Source organism: Etheostoma spectabile, chromosome 2, assembly GCF_008692095.1.
Source record: "Etheostoma spectabile isolate EspeVRDwgs_2016 chromosome 2, UIUC_Espe_1.0, whole genome shotgun sequence".
Classification (NCBI taxonomy): Eukaryota; Metazoa; Chordata; class Actinopteri; order Perciformes; family Percidae; genus Etheostoma; species Etheostoma spectabile.
Window position 1 is genome coordinate 22185260 of NC_045734.1, and position 22239 is coordinate 22207498.

The following is a 22239-nucleotide window of genomic DNA, read 5'->3' on the forward strand; positions in this document are numbered from 1 at the left end:
GACTTAAGTGCCTGTTCTTTGGCCTGATGCCCTTTGCTTTTAACATGCCTGTTGACATCAGTCACGGTCAACACCTTGATGGGCACATGAATTCTCATGTCTGCAAAGAACACCAGTAATAGGAGCTGGTAGCGTAATAAAGGGTCATTTGGTTGACCACTTATTTTTTATTACAACTATAAAGGGCTGCTCCACTTAAAGCTTTCATCTTCCCTGTCCTGTCCATTGACTCTTCCACTGTCCCCTGTAAGCTCTCTTCCACTGTCTCCTGTATGCTCTCTTCCACTGTCTCCTGTATGCTCTCTTCCACTGTCTCCTGTATGCTCTCTTCCACTGTCTCCTGTATGCTCTCTTCCACTGTCCCCTGTATGCTCTCTTCCACTGTCCCCTGTATGCTCTCTTCCACTGTACCCTGTACGCTTTCTTCCACTGTCTCCCAACTTTTTCTAATTAGCTATAAACAAAAAAAGTACAGATGAGGCTATTATGTTTACTGGCTATTATTATGAATGTCATTAGTTTTGCAGGCATTACATTTTAAAACAAAGTGCTTGGACAAATTATGATGTTGACCAGATGATGGTGCAAAATAATAAATCAGGGAATCACCAAAGTCATTCAAATGTATTGTTAGGGGAACATGAATATCTATACCAAATTTCATCCCAATCCATCCAATAGTTGCTGAGACATTTCAGTCTGGACCAAACCAGTGGACCGACCAAGCAACAGACAGACACACTAACTTTGGAATGCCTTAAAGGTTTATGTTTATTTTTTTTATCAGTGTGCGTGTGAGCTTGCTTCACCTCGTCATTTCTCCTCCTCCTCCCAGCCGTTCAGCCACGTCCAGGCCAAGCAGCGCTTGTGTTCTGACCCCTCCGCTGGTTGTTATGGTCACCAGCTTGTTTCCCACCAGCCAAGTCATGCTGCGACCCCCCGCCAAAAGGAACTCTGCAATGGGAGACCTAGGAGGACAAAATAAGTTCATTTCATGACTGCTACAGCTTCTCAAACTCATAAAAAAAAAAAAAATCTCCATTGTGAAGGGCCAATCACCATGCAAACATACTGATAAAACAAAAAACAAGTTCTTGCCCACCTCTTGGGCAGGGCGGAGAAGTTGGAAAAGACATATCGTGCCATCATGTCCAGACAGGTCTCTGTGAGCTCCAGGTGGACAGTCTTCAGCCCCTCGTCTGCCTGAGTCACTGCGCTTTCATCAGCGGAGCCCAGACTGCAGGTGGTGGTTGAGGTGTGCATCCTACAGAAGGAAACGTTGAAAAAGTTCAACAGCAAGAAGGGCAGAGGAGGAAGAGGAAGGCACGCAGGCTCCAGATATATTTTAACATGTAATCAGTGCACACAGAGACATGCAAGCTTAGATATACAGAAACAGAGAAAACTTAAGAACGTCACAAAAACCACACAGACACACCAAAGTTTCAATTCTATATCACATGCAAAACAAGCATTTATATGCACACATGCCTCCATGTGTGTATATAGGTAAATGCACTAACACATAACTACATTTTTCTCCAGCACCGAATCACAGACACACACTGGGACATGGTATAAGTGGCCTCATAAGCTGTGATACCACACTGGTTACTTGCCTAGATGCAGAAAAGCTCTGAATACGACGCAGAAGGGATCTATGGTGTAACATGTTTTGATGCTAAGAAAGCCACAAGACTACTGAGAAACCTGCAGGTAGAAGTGTGTGAGTGAATGTTTTTAACTTTCTGCTAATGTCTCCCGCTGCCGCCAAATCTCTTTTTTAGTGTTTACTGTAGAATGAGTAGCACCTCTTTGTATCCACATCAACCATTACTGCATGCTCTACAGGCAAATCAGGTTAAAAACACCTTTACAGTTGCTAACATCAGTGTCAATAAGCGCTCGAGAGATACTTTTTCAATTAATTTCTTCTTCTTTTCATTAATTCTGTCAGGAAAGAAGAAGAAACCTCTCACCCAGACCAAGTCCCAGCATGTGAAAAACAACTTCTCCAAGCATTTTGTATTACCATTCTTCAACTGCCGATTCATTTTTCACTTTGTCTAGTGGGCACATACTCCAAACAACATGACCATGAAATGGTCCGCTTTTCAATATTGTTTATCACAATCATTTATATTTTACTTTATTTCAATGGAAGAACACAATTCGGAATAAAGCTGAATAATATGGCATTTATAAGAATTCAAGGTTTTGCTTTTTTTAATATGGATCTATGAGTGTCACGACAAAAAATCAGCTAAACAAGAAGAATAAAACAAAATGTGTTTAGGGTCTATTCGATATTGCATGGAGGTAAAGTCTAAAAACTTAAAACATGGCCATGTTGTCTGAAGTAAAACAAGTCTCAACCAGCAAACAGCCATTCAAAAGACAAAAAAAAATGATTTGTGGCCACTTAGCAGTTGAAGTAGGTTAAACAGATACACACTGCAGTTGTTTGGTATGATAAAGTTCTATGTTTTACTCAGAAATTAAAAACATAGAACTTTTAAACACTAAAGTTCTGGGGCTTTTGCTACCATCTGTTGGACAGGAGTGGTAGGACATATTCAATGTAGTGGCACTGCAGCCACTTCTGACAACTGCAATGTTAGATTATCCATTGTCACTTAAGCAAGTCAGCCAAGCACAGATACATATAAATGATATGAAGATAAGTCAGGCGGAGAGTGTTTGTGTCTTATATGTGTGGTGAAATGAATGATTTGAGTCTATAATCAAGCATCTAAAAATTCACATCAGCCCAGCTGTTTTAAAATCCCACACTACGAGATTGCCATGGTCATAGCAGTACAGTATATGTTTGTCAGTGGAGCTAAATAAAACTACGTCAAGCAAGCAAACAAAGCTGTTGTGTTGCTGTTGTCTCTGTCACTGGCCGAGGAAGCAGTAGTGCCCCCCACCAGGAGAAAAGAGGCAGAGTTGTAGGTTGTGGTTGTTCAGGATAAGATCCCATCACTTTGGATACACATGCATTGCACAAGTCCCTCCTGCCATTCATTTGTTGTTAGGCCAATCAAAACCAGTCAGCAATACACCCAGCAAAAAATAAAAATTAAAGTCAAAGACAAATTAAAATTGAATGAAAATAAAAGCAAAACCTGTGTTAGAGCAAAATCAAAACAAACAAAAAAAGCATAAAATGTTTTTCGATGTCTTCTGCAAACACTGCATGCAAAAGCAAACCATAAAAACTAAATCTAAAACAGCATTTGTATGATCACAGCCCAAAACAAACCAAAAAGATCGACACACAAACCTTCCTCCAGCATGCACCACCCGCTCCAGGTGTCCCTGGCAACAAACCACCCAACGCCCGCCCAACGGACCAACATGACAATGACCCTACACCCCTCATGAACCATCCCATGGAGGAAGCAACAAGTGTTTAGGTTGTTGTTTCTGGTTACCCAAAAAGCTCTTCTCTAACCTGCGGACCGCATGTTCGGAGACACTGATGCTGCGGGAACGGAAAGCATCCATGGCTGACAGGTCCCTCAGCTCTTTAACTGGAGAGCTGCTGCTATTGGCTACCGCCGCTGCCGTCTTCGCCACTTTTGCTGCCCGCAGACTGGGCGGTGTTGAGTACCCATGGCAAACCGTGAGGGGAATGGGCCCGGGTTGGCGATATGGAGGCGGTGGGCAGTAAGGGGGTAGGTCATTGTGGGGGTGGCGGTGGTTTGGGAGTGTGGGGGAAGAGTGTGGTGCATTGAGGTATATCAGGAGACAGCAGGAATCGTCACCCGAGCACCAGAACAAAGGGCACACGCCACGCAGCGGGGTAGGGAGGAGGGGTTGTCAGGGTAGGGAGGGAAGGGCCACAAAAGGCAGGGGCCAGGAGCAATGCAGGAAGGATCCAGGATGATACAACCACCCCCCAAAACCACAACCACAACGCAGCACCCAATCGCAGGAGGCAGGGAAGGGGGTCAAATGAAGAATTGAAGGAAAACAAAAACAAGGTGAAAATTAACAGCTATGAACACTATGAATCAGATTACAGGAGAGCGTAGTAAGATAAAGAGAATACAAATAAAGGATAAACGTCAACTTAAAAGGAAAAACAGACAAGCTACAGCAAAGGTTAAAACAGCTTCTGCTACTCAGAAAATAAAATGTACACAGAAATTATTCAGGAGAGCAACAAAATAAACATTATTTCACACAGCAGGTAAATAGTGAAGCCAAGGACTAGTACAGGAGAAGTAAAGTAGGGATGGACTCAGCACAGGCCTGACATAACAGAAGAATCCCATTCAACTGAAAATAAAATGCAGGGTTAAACAGAGGGTTGGAGTACAACAAGTCTGGACTAAATACTTTGAGGAAGCCAAAGTACTGGATTCTAATTATTTTAGTTATTGGTACTTCAATAGATTTCAAAGGTAATCAAGACTTTTGGATGAGAAGAGAAGAGGCTATATTACTCATATGCTGCCCTCCAACCCAAAAGTGGACAATGAGCAGCACAAGGACAAAAGATAACAATATGGAACAGTGGGTTTATATGAAAGATCAGTAGAAACTGATGTTAGCAGAGGCACTATGTGTTACAATGAAAAGCTGTAACAAGGAGTGTGCTTAATTGCAATGACAGCAAGGGTATTAGGAGTTTCTTTTTTTAAATTAAACCATTAGGTGACGGGACCCGACCAAGATTGAGAAGACTCGGGGGGGAAAATACGTATACAAACACGCTGCGCCCACGATTTCCTATGTAAATATATGCAATTTCACAACAAGGAGGAGAGGGGATGTAAATAAAAATGCTACAGTGAAACTCTGGGCAATAAAAGCCAAAAAACAATAAGATATATGGGGAAGCAGTGTATATACATTATTCAGTTACATTTTGATAGAGTATCTATTTAGAATATAGATCATGTAGGGAACACCCATCCAGAGAGCGCAGTGTGGTCTCAAACCATATTGATTTCTTTTCACACACACACACACACACACACACACCCCACACAACACACACACACACACACACACACACACACACACACACACACACCACACACACACACACACACACACACACACACACACACACACACACACACACACACACACACACACACACACAGTGTGCCAACAAAAAGTGTCCATCAAATGTAGGGCTTTTGCCTAAATATATTATACAGGTGTTGTTCATGTTATTTTGTCCACCCCCTGTATGTCATTTAATACTAGAAGAAGTGAACATTTCAAAATGTGAAAAGCACAAAAAAAAATAAAAGGAACCAATGATCACCATGGCAACCTGAGAGGAGTCATTGCAACCATCCTGCCACAGTACCAGTCATGCTGAGTCCCCTGTTACCTTGGCAACCCCAAACCTCTTACAACAATGGCCGCATGGGCTTTGTGGTGCTGCTGTTGGTTTGTAGTCAGCACCTGCAGTTGTGTGTGTGTGTGTGTGTGTGTGTGTGTGTGTGTGTGTGTGTGTGTGTACATATGCTTTACCTCTTGGGCCTTTCGTTGAGGCTGGTGCTTCGGGCACGAAATGAACTTTGCTCGTGACCATCATCAAAAGGCAACAGGGCATTGGAGCGCAAACCCTGAAGACACAGACAGAGGTGTGAATGTAACCAATAGAAACTCTTTATAAGCAGACTTTAAAATACTAGATCAAAAACCAATCGGCTATCACCACTACCACATCGCTACTAAATACAACTTATTCAATTTGACAGTTTCTTACATTATCTAGATGCCGGCCTCATTTTCAAAATAATGCATGGGCTTGCACCTCCACCATTGGGTGAATTTATACAACAGAAGAACAGCAGTGGCAGGGCAACTAGGGCAGCTACCAGGGGAGACTTTGTTGTACAATATAGAAGTAGTAAGTTTGGCCAAACAGTCTTCTCAGTACGGGCCTCAAATTATGGGAACTGCCTTCCTATTGAACTCAGAGAAAAGCACCAGCTATCATTTAAAACCACACCAAAGAGATGGATTAAAAACAATCAAAACTGCAATCATCAATAGCTGGTTTACCTCATCTTAGGTACTACGGCTCTTTGTAGTGTATTTATATTTTATTTATTTGTCCCTTAGTCCCTTTTCTTTCCTACATTTGTTTTCTATCTTTCTTGTATTTTTTTTAATTAATTTAATATGATGATGTGTTGACCTGCCAAGGGACTATAGGTGAAAATTTGCTTTTCTGCTAACACATATACACTTTGAGTCCAATCAAAAATGGTCAACTGATGTGCATGTGCACTTTCAATAAACAAATAAATAAAATAAATAAATGTTAAGAAATAGAGATGTAAAACTGAAATGTAGTTTACGTCAATACAGGGTCTGCTACAACTCCAAAAAAACTGTCAAAAGACTAAAGGCTTATCCAAAGTAAAATGTTATATAATTGCATTGACAAGATCCACAGTGATAGCTTAACATCACAGATCTGCAGTTTGTATTCTGTCTAAACTTTTTAGGGGACTTAACAGGAATAGTTTGACATTTTTTAAATGCACGTATTTACTTTCTTGCCAAGAAGTCGATAAGATAAGATTTATACCACTCTGTCTGCAGCTCAGACTCCTTTAAATTCAATTTAAAGTATTATGTGATTATGATGGATGACACATTTTTGAGGAACTGAAATATGCCTTGCATCCTTCCTTTACAGGATTGGGTGAGACATTTAAGAAAGGTTGTTGCATATAAAAGAAAAACATTACCTCAAGTGTGAAATGTTCTTGCATTAAAAAAGGACAAGGACAAGGATGGGGTGAGAGCACATTGATGACATTGATTTCCATCTGGGAATAATTCTCTTGTACTTTTTCTCAGTACTGTATTGTTTCTCTCCTTTTTTTCTGAGTATTCGCGTGTATTTTTTGTGTGTGTTTACATGTGTCTGAAGTTCAAAATAGAAATTGCAAGTCATAAATAAGTCAACAAAGGAAGGAAGTTGAACCAGCACACACCTTTGTGATGTACTGAACAAAGTCCTTGCGGAACGGGAGTCTGCAGCGTATGAACCACATGGCAATCACATGGTGGGCCAGGGACACAATGTACTGGTTAAACCTGATGGGAATGGAAGAAACAAATACGTCAGAGTGTGACGTTTGACAGTATGCATGTGTTGTGTGTTTGTGAGCACTTACTTGGAAGGGTTAGTATAGGGTAGAGAGATGGCAAACACGCTGACATACTGCTCGGCTACAAAGTTGGCATACAGATGTGGCAGGCGCACCAGAGCTATGAAAAAGTCAAAATGAAGAAGAACGTATCAACCAAACACTTTATTTACAATTTACAGAAAACTTTGAAGGGACTTACTGACCTTGAATACTCAACAATGGAAAAGAAACTTTATTTAAAGATTTTTCAGAAAAGATTTCAGTGCTCACTGGAGAGGAACTCAAGCATAGGAGATGCCATGGCAACAGTTGCAGAGATGTGGGTGAGCTTGACGATAAGGGCGGGGAGCAGCTTGATCATGATGTCAGGCATTTCCACCGTGCACATTGTAAGAGCCACCACACACTGCTTGGCACAGCGATATATGAGGCCAGTCTCGAGGCACTGAACAAGTTCTCTCTGTACAGGGGAAAGGAAATTAATGAACGTCATTCCAGCATGGAAATAACTACCTACATGTATTTGTGTGGAGGGGCTGGTGTACTAAAAAACAGCCATAATGGGAAGCTGTTGCCCAAATGTGGATCTTCTGGCAGTCAGTAAACCCAACATGCAAGCTTAAGAACATCCCAAAAAATTTGATTATTACTTTCTACAGACAATTGGTTGTACCTGTCTCGATTGATCCAGGTAGTTATGGTAGGAGGTGATCGCTGTCAGGACCGGAACCACTGCCAGCTGAACATCAGTGCGAGAAAATCCCTCTGGGGTCTTCTTCAAGCGCTCTGAGATCAGCCGATCCGTCACCTAGGAGCACACAGACAAAGATGTATCGTGACATTTGTACGCAAGCCAATTCATGTGTCCAGACTTGTAGGTATAGATTTGCATGCTTGTCTTTATTTGCAATACCATGCAGCAGAGTGTAGAACAGAGCTGGTCCAAGCTGCATGGTGACGTGAGCAGCAGCACTTTGTACTGCAGCGTCCATGGCAGCTTGTCGAGAACCAGCTTCAGCACCTTCCAATCGGTCTCCTACAGGAGAAAAATAAACAATGTTCAATATCTTTAAAGATAGCAGGAAAATAACTGCAACAATCTATTACAAGTGTATCTGTGTGCTAGGACTGTAGTCCTCAAGTCCGGTCTTGGACTCGCGACGTTTTTTCTAGGGTCTCAGACTTGTCTCTGACTCACAACTTTATCCAGGTGTCTTTGTTATGTTTATAATAATATTGGAGGGAAAGTGAAACTTTGGCCAATCACACACTAGATTATCTTTGCACGCCTTGCATCTGCTTGCCCTACTAAGGTTATTGCCATTCATTTTCATTGATTAACACACACTGTAACAAACGAAGATGTCTGCCAATTCTGCCTTTTAAATCAACAAATAACCCAAAATGATTGTCTTAATACTGTCATGCAAAAGACTTTTTTTCTGTCCTGGACTCGATCTTGACTCGGACTCGAACCTCTTTGGACTCGGTCTTGTCTTGGTCTCGACTAGTCCTGGTCTTGGACTTGTCTTGGACTCAACAAAAGTGGTCCTGACTAGAGACCTGCTGTTTGCTATGCAAAGTACTACAAATGGGAAATAAAGCCTGGAGCATTAGCAATACTCAGTATTTTACAGCAGACACATTTTGATGCAGATGTTTGCCACTTATCTGTGAGATGGATACAATAATTGTGTGTACCATCTTGAGGCACTGCAGGAGAACACTGAAGGCAGGTGCGTAGGGCAGGTAGGCTGAGCGTATTGAGGCTGTTGAAGTGGAAGGAGCAGTGGGGGGAGCAGGGTTGCCAGCAGGAGGAGATGTTGAACCTGCAGGCTTCTTTTCACTGGCATGCTTCTCTGGCTCTCTAAAACAACAAAGGACACAATTAACAGTCCTGTTATTATTTAGTTGATTGTTATGAGCAAAATTGATGCAGATAAGATGTGTGCGTCCTCACCCTGTGTCACAGTAGCAGTAAGGGCTAAACCTTATGGCCCCGTCTTTGTTGGGGACTCCCAGACGGTGAAGAGAGTCCGCTCTCACCATCAGAAAAAAGTCAAACACCTGAAGGAGAGAACAAAAGTTAAAGAAAAGGAAGTCAGCATGCATATATGTTACAAATGGAGTACAAGGTGCACAAATGTGCACAGAAAAAAATGAATCCTGCCCCTACCTGTAGTCTAATACTGGAGGCAATAGCTGAACAGTACTTGCTCTTGTAGTGAAGCAGCAAGTGGCTTATAAGCAACTCATACACGCGACCAGCGTGACTGGCTGGTAGGCTGTAAAGCTTGCTCTGCAAGGAGAGAAAAAGATGGAGGTTAATCACCAGAAACTGCTAAATTCATGGGGGGAAAGAAAACTGCAACAGAGTTAAAAATGTTATTTGTGCAATTTCTTTCAGCACTTGGTTGTCTTAGGTTAAAGATAAACTCAAGAGACGTTAATACTATCGGAATCAAAAGTGAAGAGATGTATTTTCTGCTTTGTCTACAAACATTACTGATATAAAGAGACCTTAAACAGCATCAGATAGCTATCAGGCAGACTGCATTAATATCTGTAACCATGCTTATTTAAAATGAAAAAATGAAAATCCTTTTTTCTGGTGGCAGCCAATTGGAGAAGTTTTTAAATATCAAATAAATTAAGTTTGGAAGCGATAAGAACATTATCAAGTATTCAAATTTTAGATCCTTTTAAACTGTATCTTTTTCTGAAATAACTTCACATTGATCTTAAAGATTTTTTTTTTTAACGCAGCCCTCATGTGTACCTGCAGGATTTCCAGCAGGCCTAGTATGGCAGTCCTGACATCCTCCATAGGAGACTCTGCTGTGGGATCTCTCTCAGAAACCTCCAGGGAACCCGAACATACCATAGAGCGACTGGACACCTACAGAGGAATGACTTCAATGAAATGGACCGAACTAAATGACCTCATAAGTTTAAAGTGAGACGACATGAATGTGCGTGTGTGCGTGTATGTGATTGTTGGAAGGTGTATATGTACCCGCTCAATAATGTCCAGCAGGCTGGTGAAGTGGTGTGTGTTGCAGCCTTCAGCGAGGTCCACCAATAGCTGGGTGGCCTGTTTTCGGACGGCCAGGTCCCGGTCTTCAGCTATCCCACTGAGCTGGGGGATCACCACCATTTCAATCAACTCATCCTGAAACAAGTCAAAGAAGAAAATAAGCTAAAGGGTTTTATGTTGTTGAATTTTATTGGCCTGGTATTTCATTTGTGGTAAACTTTGATGATTTTTTCAAAGTTTACTACACATGAAATAACACACATCAGTGTACAACAGCAAAAAAGTGACAGCGGACTTGAAAGCTAGTAAGAAATCAAATGTGCCTGTATGTCCGCGTACAGACCTCGTAGAGCTGTCGGTTGGTACTGAGAACAAAGGACAGGATATGAAGCACCTTGATCCTTATCACGCTGCGAGTCTCGTTCCTTTCAGAGAGTCAGTAAGATAACAAAAAGGAAAAGGGAAGATTATGGTACAGCAGAGATGGGATCAGACAGGTATCGAGATGGTGATTAATAATTAAAACGTCCTCCTTATGTGCGTCCTACCTGAAGAATTTCTCCATGAGGCGGTGAAGGCTCTGAATCCAGCCGTCCTTGGCTGGCTGGATAGACTGGGCTCTGTACGAAATGAGGGTGAGCACTGATGCATCCTGTCACACAAACAAAATTAAGATAAGAAATGAAGAAGAAGTATATTAAAAGGACAAAATGAGAAGACACAATAACACCAAGGGATGGAAACTTTAAAGCACCAACCGGTCTCTTGTCAGCACATTTCTCCACCAGAATGAAGAACTTCTCTGTGGAGCCGTGGTATCCATTCTGCTCGTACAGCTCCTCTACTGTGGTCAACAGCTCATACACGATGGCCTTCAACTCCGCACTGCCTATTGTCTGTGAGACAGCCCACTTGGTCAAAAAAGCCCTAGTATTTTAATCTGCGTGTGCGTGTGCGTGTGCGTGTGTGTGTACCTGGATCTGCTGCAGCAATCGCTCTATGATTCCCAGCAGGATGTCCCAGGTGACCACCTGGAGCTCTTTGCCGTACTTCTTGATCAGTCTGGTGATGGAGAGGACGATTTCATAGGACACCACTTCATTGGCACACGACATGGCCTGAGTGACAAAGGTCAAACACAAACAGTCATCACAATTCATTTATTACGTTCACAGTATTTGGTATGTTCTTGTTTTTCTCAGACTACTTTCAATTGAGTCATTTATCATGTATCTTTACTCATTGTTGTTCAATCTCTCACATGTCCTTCCCCTTCCACTATCTCTGCTATCTATTTTGCAAAGACACCACTGCTGCATCTGGGGCTTTTACCGCCCAGGACGGTTGTGATTGTTTAAATAAATACAAACAAGCCCTATTCTGGAGTAAATAAGAGGTGTAGCCAGACCATACTCCACCGCTGACACAGCTCTGGGAGACTGGTCTGGCGATGTGAGACAAGGGACAGCAGAACAGCTAATAAAGCCACACTGGATACTTCTTGATAGAAATTATCTATAGTATGACTAACACTAATAAGACAACGGGAGATCCAACCTATGCCACACACTTTTGTAATTGGCTAAGCAGCATGCATTTACTGTAAATACATGTCTTTCACAGCGCAACGTAACAGAAAAACGTTTGAACAGAGAAACAGCCTTTTTGCTAAGAATGCATTAGTTTTGTTGAGATGTAAGCACTAAGATAATTTTGGCCCAGATAACATTATCTTTTACTATCAGCACACATTGGGAACAGTGTACAGTACATGTACTGTATGTGTATGTGTTACCTTGTAGAAAGATGGTAGAACTAGTGTAGGTGTGTTTTTGAGTGCAGGGAGTCTGTGTGCGCCCCACAGTGCCATCCCAACAAAGAATACAGCTCCTCTCAACAATGGTGCATCCTCCATGTACACTCTGGTGAAGGTTGTAGGTAGTTAGAGAGACATACATAACAGGAGACCTCAGAAATATGCTTGAACTGCTTAAACCAGGGATAATACCTCTCTTCCATTATGCGGCACATGGTATAAATTGCACTGTGACCAAGGTGAGTCCCCAACACCTTCCTCATCAACTGCAGAAGCACAGAGCAGCACAACACAGGGGGGAACAGAAGAGAGAAGATCAGAGGAGGCGGTTATGAATAATGCCCTCAGATAAAAGAAAAAGTGAGTGTGTGTGTGTGTGTGTGTGTGTGTGTGTGTGTGTGTGTGTGTGTGTGTGTGTGTGTGTGTGTGTGTGTTCACCTTCCAGCAGGATTCACAAAACTCCTTGACGTTGACAGTACGACAGAGTGTGATAATGAAGACAGTGAGAGAGTCTGAGGGCAGGCAGTTGTAACACACCACTGCATCCAGTACTTGAAGTGCCACCTGGACACATCATACACAACCACACAGAACACACACACACACACAAGTACATACAGCAGGGGATCAGCATCGGACATATGTAAAGGCCTGCAGTCCAACCTTAACCGAGACTAGCGTAGAATACAAAACATCTAACTTCATTACTTTAACACAGGGCTTTGAAGAAGAAACAATACAACTCTGAGGTTTATAAATTCAAAAGTAGAGTAGGTTTTACTAGATTGGCATAGTTAATTATGCAGTTAGTAAGTACTGATGATGTTTATATCATCATTATTTGTTTACAATAAAACCATATGGAAAGTACAGACCATTTAAAAATTTAAGAAATAAGATTTCTTCCCTGGATGCTTCAGTTTGCTATGGCAACATGGTGCTTTTAAATTACACACTGAGCAAACACAGTATTTGTTGTGATACGTACTGCATCCACACAATTTAAGTAGAATAAAATGTTTGATTTCATGTTCTTCATAATTTATTCCAAAATCAATTTTTTTTATTTTCCTTAATGGTAAAAGAACAGCTAATAACCCTTTTTCACATTTACCTAATTTACTGTATATAATGGTCTGGACCAGGGATTTTGCACATTTGAAGAAAAATAAGAAAGTTCTCACATTATTTGTTGGACCTGTGAGCCTCTGAACCATATAGATGACTTCATTGGCTCAGTAATGTGTCTTACCACCAGTGAACAACAGAAACTTTTGAGCAGGAAAGTTCAGCGTGTACTGTTGAATGCCAAATGCTAAACTGCAGTTATACAGTAGTTGCTTCAGTTTAACGGAAATCTAAAAGTAACATTAAGAAAAAAAAGAACAAGTACCCACCTCAATGTCTGTTGAAGATGTGGTTCTATTGCACAGGAAACAGATTTTCCTACAGAGAGCACAAGACAACAACAATGTAAAATGTCCACTACGGGTCAAAAGTTTGGGGTCCATACCACTCCATTATGGCATTACTGGCATTCTGTCTATAATTTAGTGTAGAGGAAATTTCTAAGTGACACCAAACTTTTGACCGGTAGTGTAGGTCAACAACATTTCCTGGATAAAAACAAACAAACAAAAGTGTGTATATCTGGCTGTATCTCTAACTTACTGGACCATGGTGGAGACATTTTGGTCCAGGTAGCAGCTGTTGAACTTCACCAGATTTACAAGAACGTGGAGAAAGTCGGAGGTGAGACCTATGTCCATCCACAGGAGGACAAAGCGTGCTGGGAGAGTGGAGAAAACAAAGCAATAACAGAAAAAAACATACATACAGATTAATGTGAAGTTATTTCATACATACCCGTGAATAAGGTGTGTGAAAGATAGGTCATGCCTCTACAAGTTACAACTACAAACATAACTACAAAGTTGTTTCATATTAGCTTGAACAAATCCAACAATCTAGTATGTAACCTAATACTTTTAATTATTTTACCTATGTCCTCTTCCAGGTAGGTGATGTCTTTCCCGTTCTCGGTTAAGGCCTTGAAGACTTCCAGCCTATCAGAGAGGTCCTCGTTACACGGTTGGTAGTCTCGGATGACCTTGAAAAAGTAGGCTCTCAGAGGGCCAAGCCGCTCACCCTTCACATAAACAGTGAACAGGACTTTATGAAAAGCCAGAAATATATTCACATTTCGTATTTGCTTGTGTATGTCAATATACCTGTCCCTGTATAATGGCCCTTAGCAGTTGCAGGACAGCATGTCTGGCCTCTGGAGGCTGCTCTGGAGTCAGCATGTCCTCCACAGCTTTCCAGACAGCCTCCACTGCATGCTAAAAAAACAACAACACACACACACACACACACACACAGATTTTGACAAACACAGAAGATTACATGTACCGCATTACCAAAAACAGCACACCTGTTGCAGCATCACCTCCTCAAATTTTTTTGTTTTGGCAAGATCACAGACGTGGTTCATCACTCGAACACGGTTATTCAGACCGCAGTCCGGTTGAAGCTCCTGAAAAACATCAAGGGAAAGAGTAAAGGCCATGACACCTTAGAACACATAATGTGGAAAAAAGCATGGTGAGTTCGACTGTGTATGAATTTGCACAGATGCTCGTTATCTTCTGCACACCTTGATAATGTCCGTTGTTATGATAAACTCGGATGGTCGGCTTTCACTTTGTTTGCTCGGCGGCCGCAAACCAAAGATCCCCTTCACCTTGTCCTTAAGACTCTCCTTGCTGGGTTGTTTATGCATGGCCGACCCTGGAGAAGTGATAGACTAAACAGGCTGCCGGCTGCCTGGAGAAAGAGCAACACACATTTAGGACATTTTGCATCAGTTAGTTTAGATTATTATTACAATGCAAAACTTAATACCTTAAGGACATTGCAAATTGTTAAATCAATCTGCACTGAGCCTTTAAAAAGATGCTACCACTGTACATCACAATAAAATAAAACTAGAGGCACAATGGTAAAATATTGATGATCATCAAGAATTAAAATCCGTGAGATTTGGACAGTGTGGGGTTGTTTAAAAGGATTTTATGGAAGTGATCTTATCTATGATGAAACAAGATTTCTATTTGATGAATATTGGCATTTTTGCCATTATTTACATTTTGTCTCCTAAGCCTTTTAGAACTTTTATGGATTTATAAAATAAAAAAAAATAAAAAAAAAATAAAAAACGTTTAGCTGAGGTGATCAGAGACGCAGATCTTGAGACATTGATTCATGATCGATCTAATTAGCAGATGCCGGACTAAACAATGGACACATTCATAAATGTGTTGCAACTTTGAGTTTGTGAAAAGTGCTATATAAATTAAATTTATTATTATTATTATTATTATTATATGTTGCATTTAATATGTGAAATTGTACCTTTGCTGTTATTCAGTGAAGGTTAATCCTTCAATTGTGTTTTTTTTTTAATATTGTTTGCAGGAATGGCCTTTACTTTGGATGAGGTGATCCACTTTAAAAACCAACAGCTGTTTGTGTGTTTCCTTATGGTTTTTCGGGTGGCAGCACAACAATTAGTGTAATGAGAAAAAGGGGAAGGCTCTTTACCTCTTATGTTTGTGTATTCTCATTAAAGGGTTGCATACTATAGGCTAGTATGTGTGGTGGCTATTGTCTTGCCTCTGACACCGGACCAGACAAAGTTGGTGGCAGCATGACACTTTCTTTAAATTTTAAAACACTAGGCACGGCTGAATATACCTGGATAAAGGATTATGTTTTTATGCAACCAGGGTGTGATCAAACCCTTTGAGTTTCCCTTTTTTTTTGGGGGGGGGGGGGGCAGGTTTGGACAATCTGCTGTCATGTGGACTTGACAGAGTCAGAGGGGAGGTGAAGTGAGCAGACAGACAACGACTGTTCTGTTTTAGTTCAACAACAACAACCACCACCACCACCAGTAGTAGTAGTACTAATAGTAGTAGTAGTACTACTACTACTACTAGTACTACTACTACTACCACCACCACCACATCGGTGCAAGGTAGCCTCCGACCAGAGCAAATTATATCTGTGGACACTTCACAACGTAAACATGGTATAATCAGGTGAAATGCACAATGGCGCAGAACCGTTAGCTACGCTTTACGTTACATTCCCTGTCATGAGCTAGCGTTCCTCTGTGGCATTCAAGGTCTGGTACCTTTTAAAAACAACTCCTCCCTCTCCTCTCACCTTATTGTAGATGAGTCGTTTTCGGTTTCATAGATTCAGAGCTTTGTTCAAATGCCGCCAACAGAGCCACTTGCGTCTGTGCATTGATATAAGTTGGTATTTGCTGCTGAAAGCTCGTTCTCGTCCAGGCTCATAGACCTCCACTCCTCAACCGGATGACACACTAAAGCTGTGACAGGAGCACTTCCTACAATAACACGTTTGTTACTTTCGCTGATGGGAAATGTAGTTCTGAGCAAGCTAAGGCAACTATGCTAGAGGTCCATTAGTCTAGGTTTATATCATGACAAATGAAGACCGAAACATCTACACAATAGTAACTGCTTTTTTCGTAAAACTGCTTACCACTCGAATAGTAGTTACTAGCTAGCGATAAATTACATGTTTCCGTAACAGTTACCCAAAGGTTAGCAGCCATGCTAACGATGCTGAAGTTAGTTCCTCATTGGAGTCACACAAAGTTATGACGCTAGAACAGTGTTTTGGCATTGTAAAGGTAAACACTGGCACTGGAAAAAACAATAAATATAGCTAAAACACAGGCTTTAAAACTAAATGCAATATTGATATTTTTGCATTCAACGTTTTCAATGACAACCTTTTTTCAATGTTTTTTAATCGTTTTGGCATGGAGGAGAAGGGGCATGTATTATTATTGTATTATCATTAGTAGTAGTAGTAGTAGTGGTATTTCCTTAATACATTTATTTAAAAAGCGGATTAAATTTCTCTGGTCCGTCCGCTTGGCTCGTGACCATAATCTTCGAATGAGAAACCAACTTTAGCTTAATCTAAATGATTCACGTCCGCTGCAGCACGAGGGGCTATGTAGTCCAGTGTTTTACCATGACTTCTCCTTATTTCATGCAGAGGTCTGTTATCACTCGGAGTGGTGGTCAACATGCTGGCTGTGTACCTGCGGACTCTCTCAGGTCCAAACTTACCAACAAAAGTGTGGACCCAGTTTCCTCTGTGGCCGTGAAGGTGGAGGAGGAGGAGGCGAGGATCTTTGAGCAAAGACCCTTCTCAGCCCCCTTATCAACGGGTAATGTTTACGTTACACTACCAGCTGAACACAGACACTGCTGCAGGTCACCTTTCAGAGGACATGCATGCTTAATGTGACCAAATTGTGTGGAGAGTGCTAAAAAGGTTTAGCAGCTTTGGTAGCTTTCCCTGAAGGGTAAACAACTGTTATAGCTGCAAATGAATGCCCATACGTTTGTTCAGATTTCTGTCTACATAGTTTTTGCCATGTAGTGTTTTATTTACGGTGTTGCCATGCTGGGTTAAATATCTCATTCTCTCTCCCCTGTGCTCATTCAGGCAATTGCCATCCAAAAACAGAACCGGACACTTTACTGTTGTCTTCACAAAGCCGCAGGAGGAAACAGCTGAAAGTGGAATATGACAAGGATGAAAGTGTTACACCTGTGAAGATAGAACCTCCCGACTGGAAGAAACAGTTACAATGTATCCGTGAAATGAGGAGCAGCCGTGATGCACCTGTAGATAACATGGGAGCCAAGACATGCTGTGACACAGAGGCTCCTGCGCATGTAAGTGTGGTTGAGATTTAAGGAAAAAAAATGTATGTCTACACAGTTCACTAGTTGAAATTCATTCATCCTCTGTTGTCTTCTCTGTCGGCACAGGTGAGACGTTTCCAGGTGTTGGTTTCACTCATGCTGTCCAGTCAGACCAAGGACCAGGTGACAGCAGCAGCCATGCAGAAGCTCCGAGCTCACGGCTGCACTGTAGACAATATACTCACTACTGAGGATGAAGCACTGGGAAAACTCATCCACCCTGTCGGTTTCTGGAGGGTAGGTTAATACACAAGTCTTTTTATGTGTTACGGAAGCCATGCTTCTATCTTCTCACCCTCCTTCTTTTTGCATCGTATTGAATGGTTTTCACACCTCCTGTCTCTAGACTAAGGTGAAGTATCTGAAACTGACATCGGCCATGCTGCAGAAAGAATTCGGAGGGGACATCCCAGATAGTGTGGAGGGGCTGGTTCGCCTTCCAGGAGTTGGACCTAAGATGGCTCACTTGGCTATGGACATCGCCTGGGACCAAGTGTCCGGCATTGGTAGGGACGCACTCCTGAAGCATGCGCAATCACGTACAAATCAAACAAATAAAATAGGTACATTTGGTCTAACAGAGCAGCTTCAGTCTGGTTGATAAAGTTGCAACATAGAAGAATAACAGCTTGCATGGAAATATAAATAATACTGTAAATCTGCAACAAGTAGTCTAGCCCACATCACCATTTACTGTTTTCTAAAAATGCAAATCTGTACATGTGTGAGCGCGCTAAATTGTGTAGTGTTGATTTTTTTTTGTTTAGGCGTGGACACACACGTGCATCGTATCTCCAATCGGCTCGGCTGGCTTAAGAAACCAACCAAGAACCCGGAAGAAACACGCAAGGCCCTGGAGGAGTGGTTACCCAGGTAACAGCATAACTTATTCACAACCTGATTAACATGTTCAAACTGCTCTATAAAGATCAGAGTCACCCAGTCTGACCCAGGTACAGAAATTTATAGGAACTCTTCAACATACGATGTGTTGACTGATATAAGGCGACGCTTGAAAGTAAAAAATCAATGAATACAGGTTTAAGCTTGTGATGTTCCTCTCTCATTCTGTCGTAGGGAGCTGTGGAGTGAGATCAACTGGCTTCTCGTGGGTTTTGGACAGCAGGTTTGTCTCCCTGTCAATCCTCTCTGCTCTGTGTGTCTGAACCAGCACAGCTGTCCATCCGCCCACAAAATCTCTCCAACAAAGAGGCCTAAAGCTGGATCCCCACGGTCTCCAAATCCAACCTCTTCCTTTACAACCAAAACTGAACCAGAACAAGAATCAACTGTCAAACATAAGAAGACAAAGAAGGAGCCCCTGCCCACGCCTGTTTCCCCCAACGCACAGAGAAGGAGGCTACAAAGTAAAGTTAAACAATGATTCAGTTGTCTTGTAAGTTTTTGTCTGAGCCGTGACCAAATGTTGGACAAGAAAAGTTCAACTATATGCACGCACTCTGATAACATCCTAGCTAAACATGAATGTGAATGTGGTTCAGGATATTTTCATCATCATTCATTTAACGACACATTTTACACTTTAAATGAGAATACTATTTTTTTGTTATTGTTGTTACTGCTTACTTTTATATTACCAAATAAAAAATGTACGTACAAAATTTTCAAGTTTGCCTTTGATTCCAGCAAAGGGAGTTTTCCTGTTTTATATGGAGGAAAAATAACAAGATCATAAATGTAATAAATTTCATTGCATCATCAGTAAACTCATTTCCAGCCTTCTGTTATTTAAATCCTCTATAAATACTTTTCCTGACATATACAAAGTACTAAAGAAAGGTCCTGGGATGTCTTTCTATGTCCCAGTGTATTGTTTGTTAATTGTTTAAATAAAAGAAAAATATTTGATCACAAAAGTTCCAAATTAGTCATTAAATGCACTTTATTAAAAACTTCTAACTCTAAGAGCTTTGAAAGGGCAGATGTTAAAGGTGCCCTCCCACACGTAGTTCATCGCTTTGTGGTAATGTCTGAAGTTCTACCATGGCAGTGGTAGCAGCAGTGGGGATGGCAGTAGCTCAGTCTGTAGGGAGTTTATTTGGGAACTGGAGGGTTGCTGGTTCAAGTCCACATGTGGACCAAAGTATGGAGGTGGACTAGTAACTGGAGAGGTGCCTGGGCACTGCCAAAGTGCTTTTGAGCAAGGCATCAAAGCCCCAAGTGCTTGGGACACTTTTCCATGGGCAACCCCCTCACTCTGGCATCACTCTGTTTAGTGCATTTAGGTACTAAGCATGTGTGTAATTCAGGCCTGAGTGTAATAACCGAGTGTAAATTGTAATTTCTCCTAACTAATAAAGAATATATTATTATTATGGACTCTGGACAATTTTTGTGGAAAAAATCCCTTGGTTACCTTGTTTCAACCCCTTCTAGCGTGGTATAGGAAGCCTGCAGAAAGACTCAGCTCGATTTGTGCCAGTTCTCATTAATATTCAACAAGCGAAGCTGCTTGACTCTGATTGGCTAACAGCTAGCCAATGATAGCCTAGCTATCAATATCCTTTATCCAGGGCAAATGGGCGAGTTCATGAATAATAATGAGCTCAAGCAACATGACGTCAGACCGACCAGTTTTTGTAATTGCCCTGATTTCTCGCCTATTTCTTTTCAGTGGCTAGAGCTGACGGAGGACGTAGCAGTTCATTTTCACATTCACGACATAACAAACACATGTGGCCCTACTGTAACACATTTCAAGAAATGCAAGTAAAAACGGTTCTGTGTGGCATGGCACCTTTAACATTTCAAACGCATGATCAATAGGACATTTAATTTGGGAAGGAACGCAATACTAATTACATTAGTTCACAGCCTAGATTCATAAAAACATGATTCTTGTACTTCCCTACAGAGTAAAAGGTGTGTCATAGCAGGAAAACCACAGGTGTAAGTAATAGCAATATTCACTGCACCTCATTAATAATAATAATAATAATACATTTTATTTAACAGCGCCTTTCTAACACTCAAGGACGCTTTACAGACAATAAAAGACAGATACAGGGAACAGAAAATTGGGAAAATTAGCATTAGGTGTTTGTCTTGCCACAAGCCACACTGTCTTTTTGCAGCAGGCTGTAGATTTTGTTTGTGTAATTACATGTTGGTTTTTAATTATTAATTGTGTTCTTAACGAAGGGAGAGCTAAACTGAGCTTTCACAAACATTTGCACTAAGCTTACAATTTACTGGTGGCTACTCTGCAGCTAAACACATATGCAACTTGAAAGGAGGGATCCGGATGCTAGCATTACATATTTGTGTACATATGGGTTGCTCATGGGCACATCAGCAGTGTTTAGGATTTTCCCCGACAATACTCCAGCTGTAGGCAGGGGTGGAAAGTAACAAGTGCATGTACTAATTTACTCAAGTTCTGTTGATTCCAATTTCAAGTTTCTCCATTCTATACTTTTACTTTACTACATTTCAGAGAGAAACATTACTATTACTTTTCACTTCTCTACATCAGGAGCAAATGTCCTTTGCCACATATAAAACGAATTATTAAACAAATAATGTATTTACAGTAACTCCTAACAACAGCCTCATTACAGTTGGCACTTCGCACTCTTTTATCATCTTCAGGTGGCATCTGTTGTTCCAACCACGCCTCTCCATTGTCCAACCGGGTTTTACAGGAGGACACACGCCTATCTGACGAGGAGAATTAAGTGTTACGTGCGAGGAAAAGCTTTCTAATCTCTGATCTCTTGGATTATTCCTCCAATGGACGGGATTTAGCCCCTGTCCGCCGTTTTTGGCCACTATTTTATGTACACGTGCGCACCATTTTTGTGCGCTCATATTTGCGCCCCTAGCACTTGCATGGTGGATTAAACACTCGTTAGTTTTAGCCTTTTTTTGACGTGTGCTTTCAGAACAATTGTGGATTAATAATGCACTTGCATCATGCTAAATGATGATGATCTTTTGGTCACTGGAGCGCGCAGTCGTACATTGGATTAAGAGCCTAGACTTTCCACCGCTCTTTGGACAATCACTTGTTTATTCTCCTGAGACACATTTACCTGTTTATTGACGCGCTGAGATGGAAAGCGAGCTGAGACCCAGGCTCTGTTTCCTGACCAAGGGAGAGCGCGGCTATGGGTTTCACCTGCACGGTGAGAGGAATAAAGGCGGACAGTTCATCCGCAAAGTGGAGCCCGGCTCCTCTTCTGATCTGGCCGGGCTGCGACCAGGAGACCGGGTTGTGGAGGTGAACGGGGAGAATGTGGAGAACGAAAACCACCATCAAGTGAGTGATGGCTTAATAAAATGAATGTTTTAAAGAATCACAGACAAGTGCTTGCGTTGTAAAGAGATACACTCTCTGAGGTACAAACAATGAGTTCTGTAGGCTACCTGTTGAACCACTTTTTTCTTGCCTGCCTGAGGTGGGGA

The 22239-nt window shown here is 41.6% G+C and overlaps 3 protein-coding genes across 10 annotated transcripts in view; 2 read left to right on the top strand and 1 right to left on the bottom strand.

Annotated features, from left to right (window-relative positions):
• tsc2 (TSC complex subunit 2) overlaps positions 1–17259 on the bottom strand; it is a 25377-nt gene extending 8118 nt beyond the window's left edge. For 2 of the 4 annotated variants that reach the window (XM_032539683.1, XM_032539709.1), the window contains exons 1-30: positions 17167–17239; positions 16623–16691; positions 16223–16409; positions 14649–14818; positions 14442–14528; positions 14224–14334; positions 13994–14141; positions 13664–13781; positions 13390–13438; positions 12431–12556; positions 12185–12258; positions 11972–12098; positions 11151–11294; positions 10935–11072; positions 10725–10828; positions 10520–10601; positions 10156–10311; positions 9919–10038; positions 9316–9438; positions 9100–9206; positions 8841–9006; positions 8053–8175; positions 7813–7947; positions 7410–7599; positions 7164–7257; positions 6981–7083; positions 5500–5594; positions 3458–3598; positions 1103–1264; positions 810–968 (exon numbers count right to left, since the gene is read on the bottom strand). In XM_032539683.1, coding sequence (XP_032395574.1) covers positions 810–968; positions 1103–1264; positions 3458–3598; positions 5500–5594; positions 6981–7083; positions 7164–7257; positions 7410–7599; positions 7813–7947; positions 8053–8175; positions 8841–9006; positions 9100–9206; positions 9316–9438; positions 9919–10038; positions 10156–10311; positions 10520–10601; positions 10725–10828; positions 10935–11072; positions 11151–11294; positions 11972–12098; positions 12185–12258; positions 12431–12556; positions 13390–13438; positions 13664–13781; positions 13994–14141; positions 14224–14334; positions 14442–14528; positions 14649–14774 — 3308 coding nt within the window. In that variant the 5' untranslated portion in view covers positions 14775–14818; positions 16223–16409; positions 16623–16691; positions 17167–17239. Of the gene's footprint in view, positions 1–809; positions 969–1102; positions 1265–3457; positions 3599–5499; positions 5595–6980; positions 7084–7163; positions 7258–7409; positions 7600–7812; positions 7948–8052; positions 8176–8840; positions 9007–9099; positions 9207–9315; positions 9439–9918; positions 10039–10155; positions 10312–10519; positions 10602–10724; positions 10829–10934; positions 11073–11150; positions 11295–11971; positions 12099–12184; positions 12259–12430; positions 12557–13389; positions 13439–13663; positions 13782–13993; positions 14142–14223; positions 14335–14441; positions 14529–14648; positions 14819–16222; positions 16410–16622; positions 16692–17166 lie in introns of all 4 variants that reach the window. The other 2 variants (XM_032539701.1, XM_032539691.1) reach the window with 2 other exon arrangements.
• The window catches only part of nthl1 (nth-like DNA glycosylase 1), a 20015-nt gene extending 595 nt beyond the window's left edge, over positions 1–19420 (top strand). Inside the window, exons 1-7 of one of the 5 annotated variants that reach the window (XM_032539747.1) lie at positions 14578–14596; positions 17093–17267; positions 17549–17781; positions 17878–18048; positions 18158–18317; positions 18579–18684; positions 18889–19418. In XM_032539747.1, the coding sequence (XP_032395638.1) occupies positions 14594–14596; positions 17093–17267; positions 17549–17781; positions 17878–18048; positions 18158–18317; positions 18579–18684; positions 18889–19195 (1155 nt within the window). In that variant the 5' untranslated portion in view covers positions 14578–14593 and the 3' untranslated portion in view covers positions 19196–19418. Of the gene's footprint in view, positions 1–3677; positions 3681–14577; positions 14597–16490; positions 16539–16670; positions 16719–16998; positions 17268–17548; positions 17782–17877; positions 18049–18157; positions 18318–18578; positions 18685–18888 lie in introns of those variants that run through there. The other 4 variants (XM_032539731.1, XM_032539738.1, XM_032539752.1 and 1 more) reach the window with 4 other exon arrangements.
• Positions 19421–21470: 2050 nt separating this feature from the next.
• Positions 21471–22239, top strand: part of nherf2 (NHERF family PDZ scaffold protein 2) — a 5497-nt gene continuing 4728 nt past the window's right edge. The window contains exon 1 of the mRNA XM_032538339.1: positions 21471–22093. Within this exon, the coding sequence (XP_032394230.1) occupies positions 21887–22093 (207 nt within the window). The 5' untranslated portion in view covers positions 21471–21886. The remainder of the gene's footprint in view (positions 22094–22239) is intronic.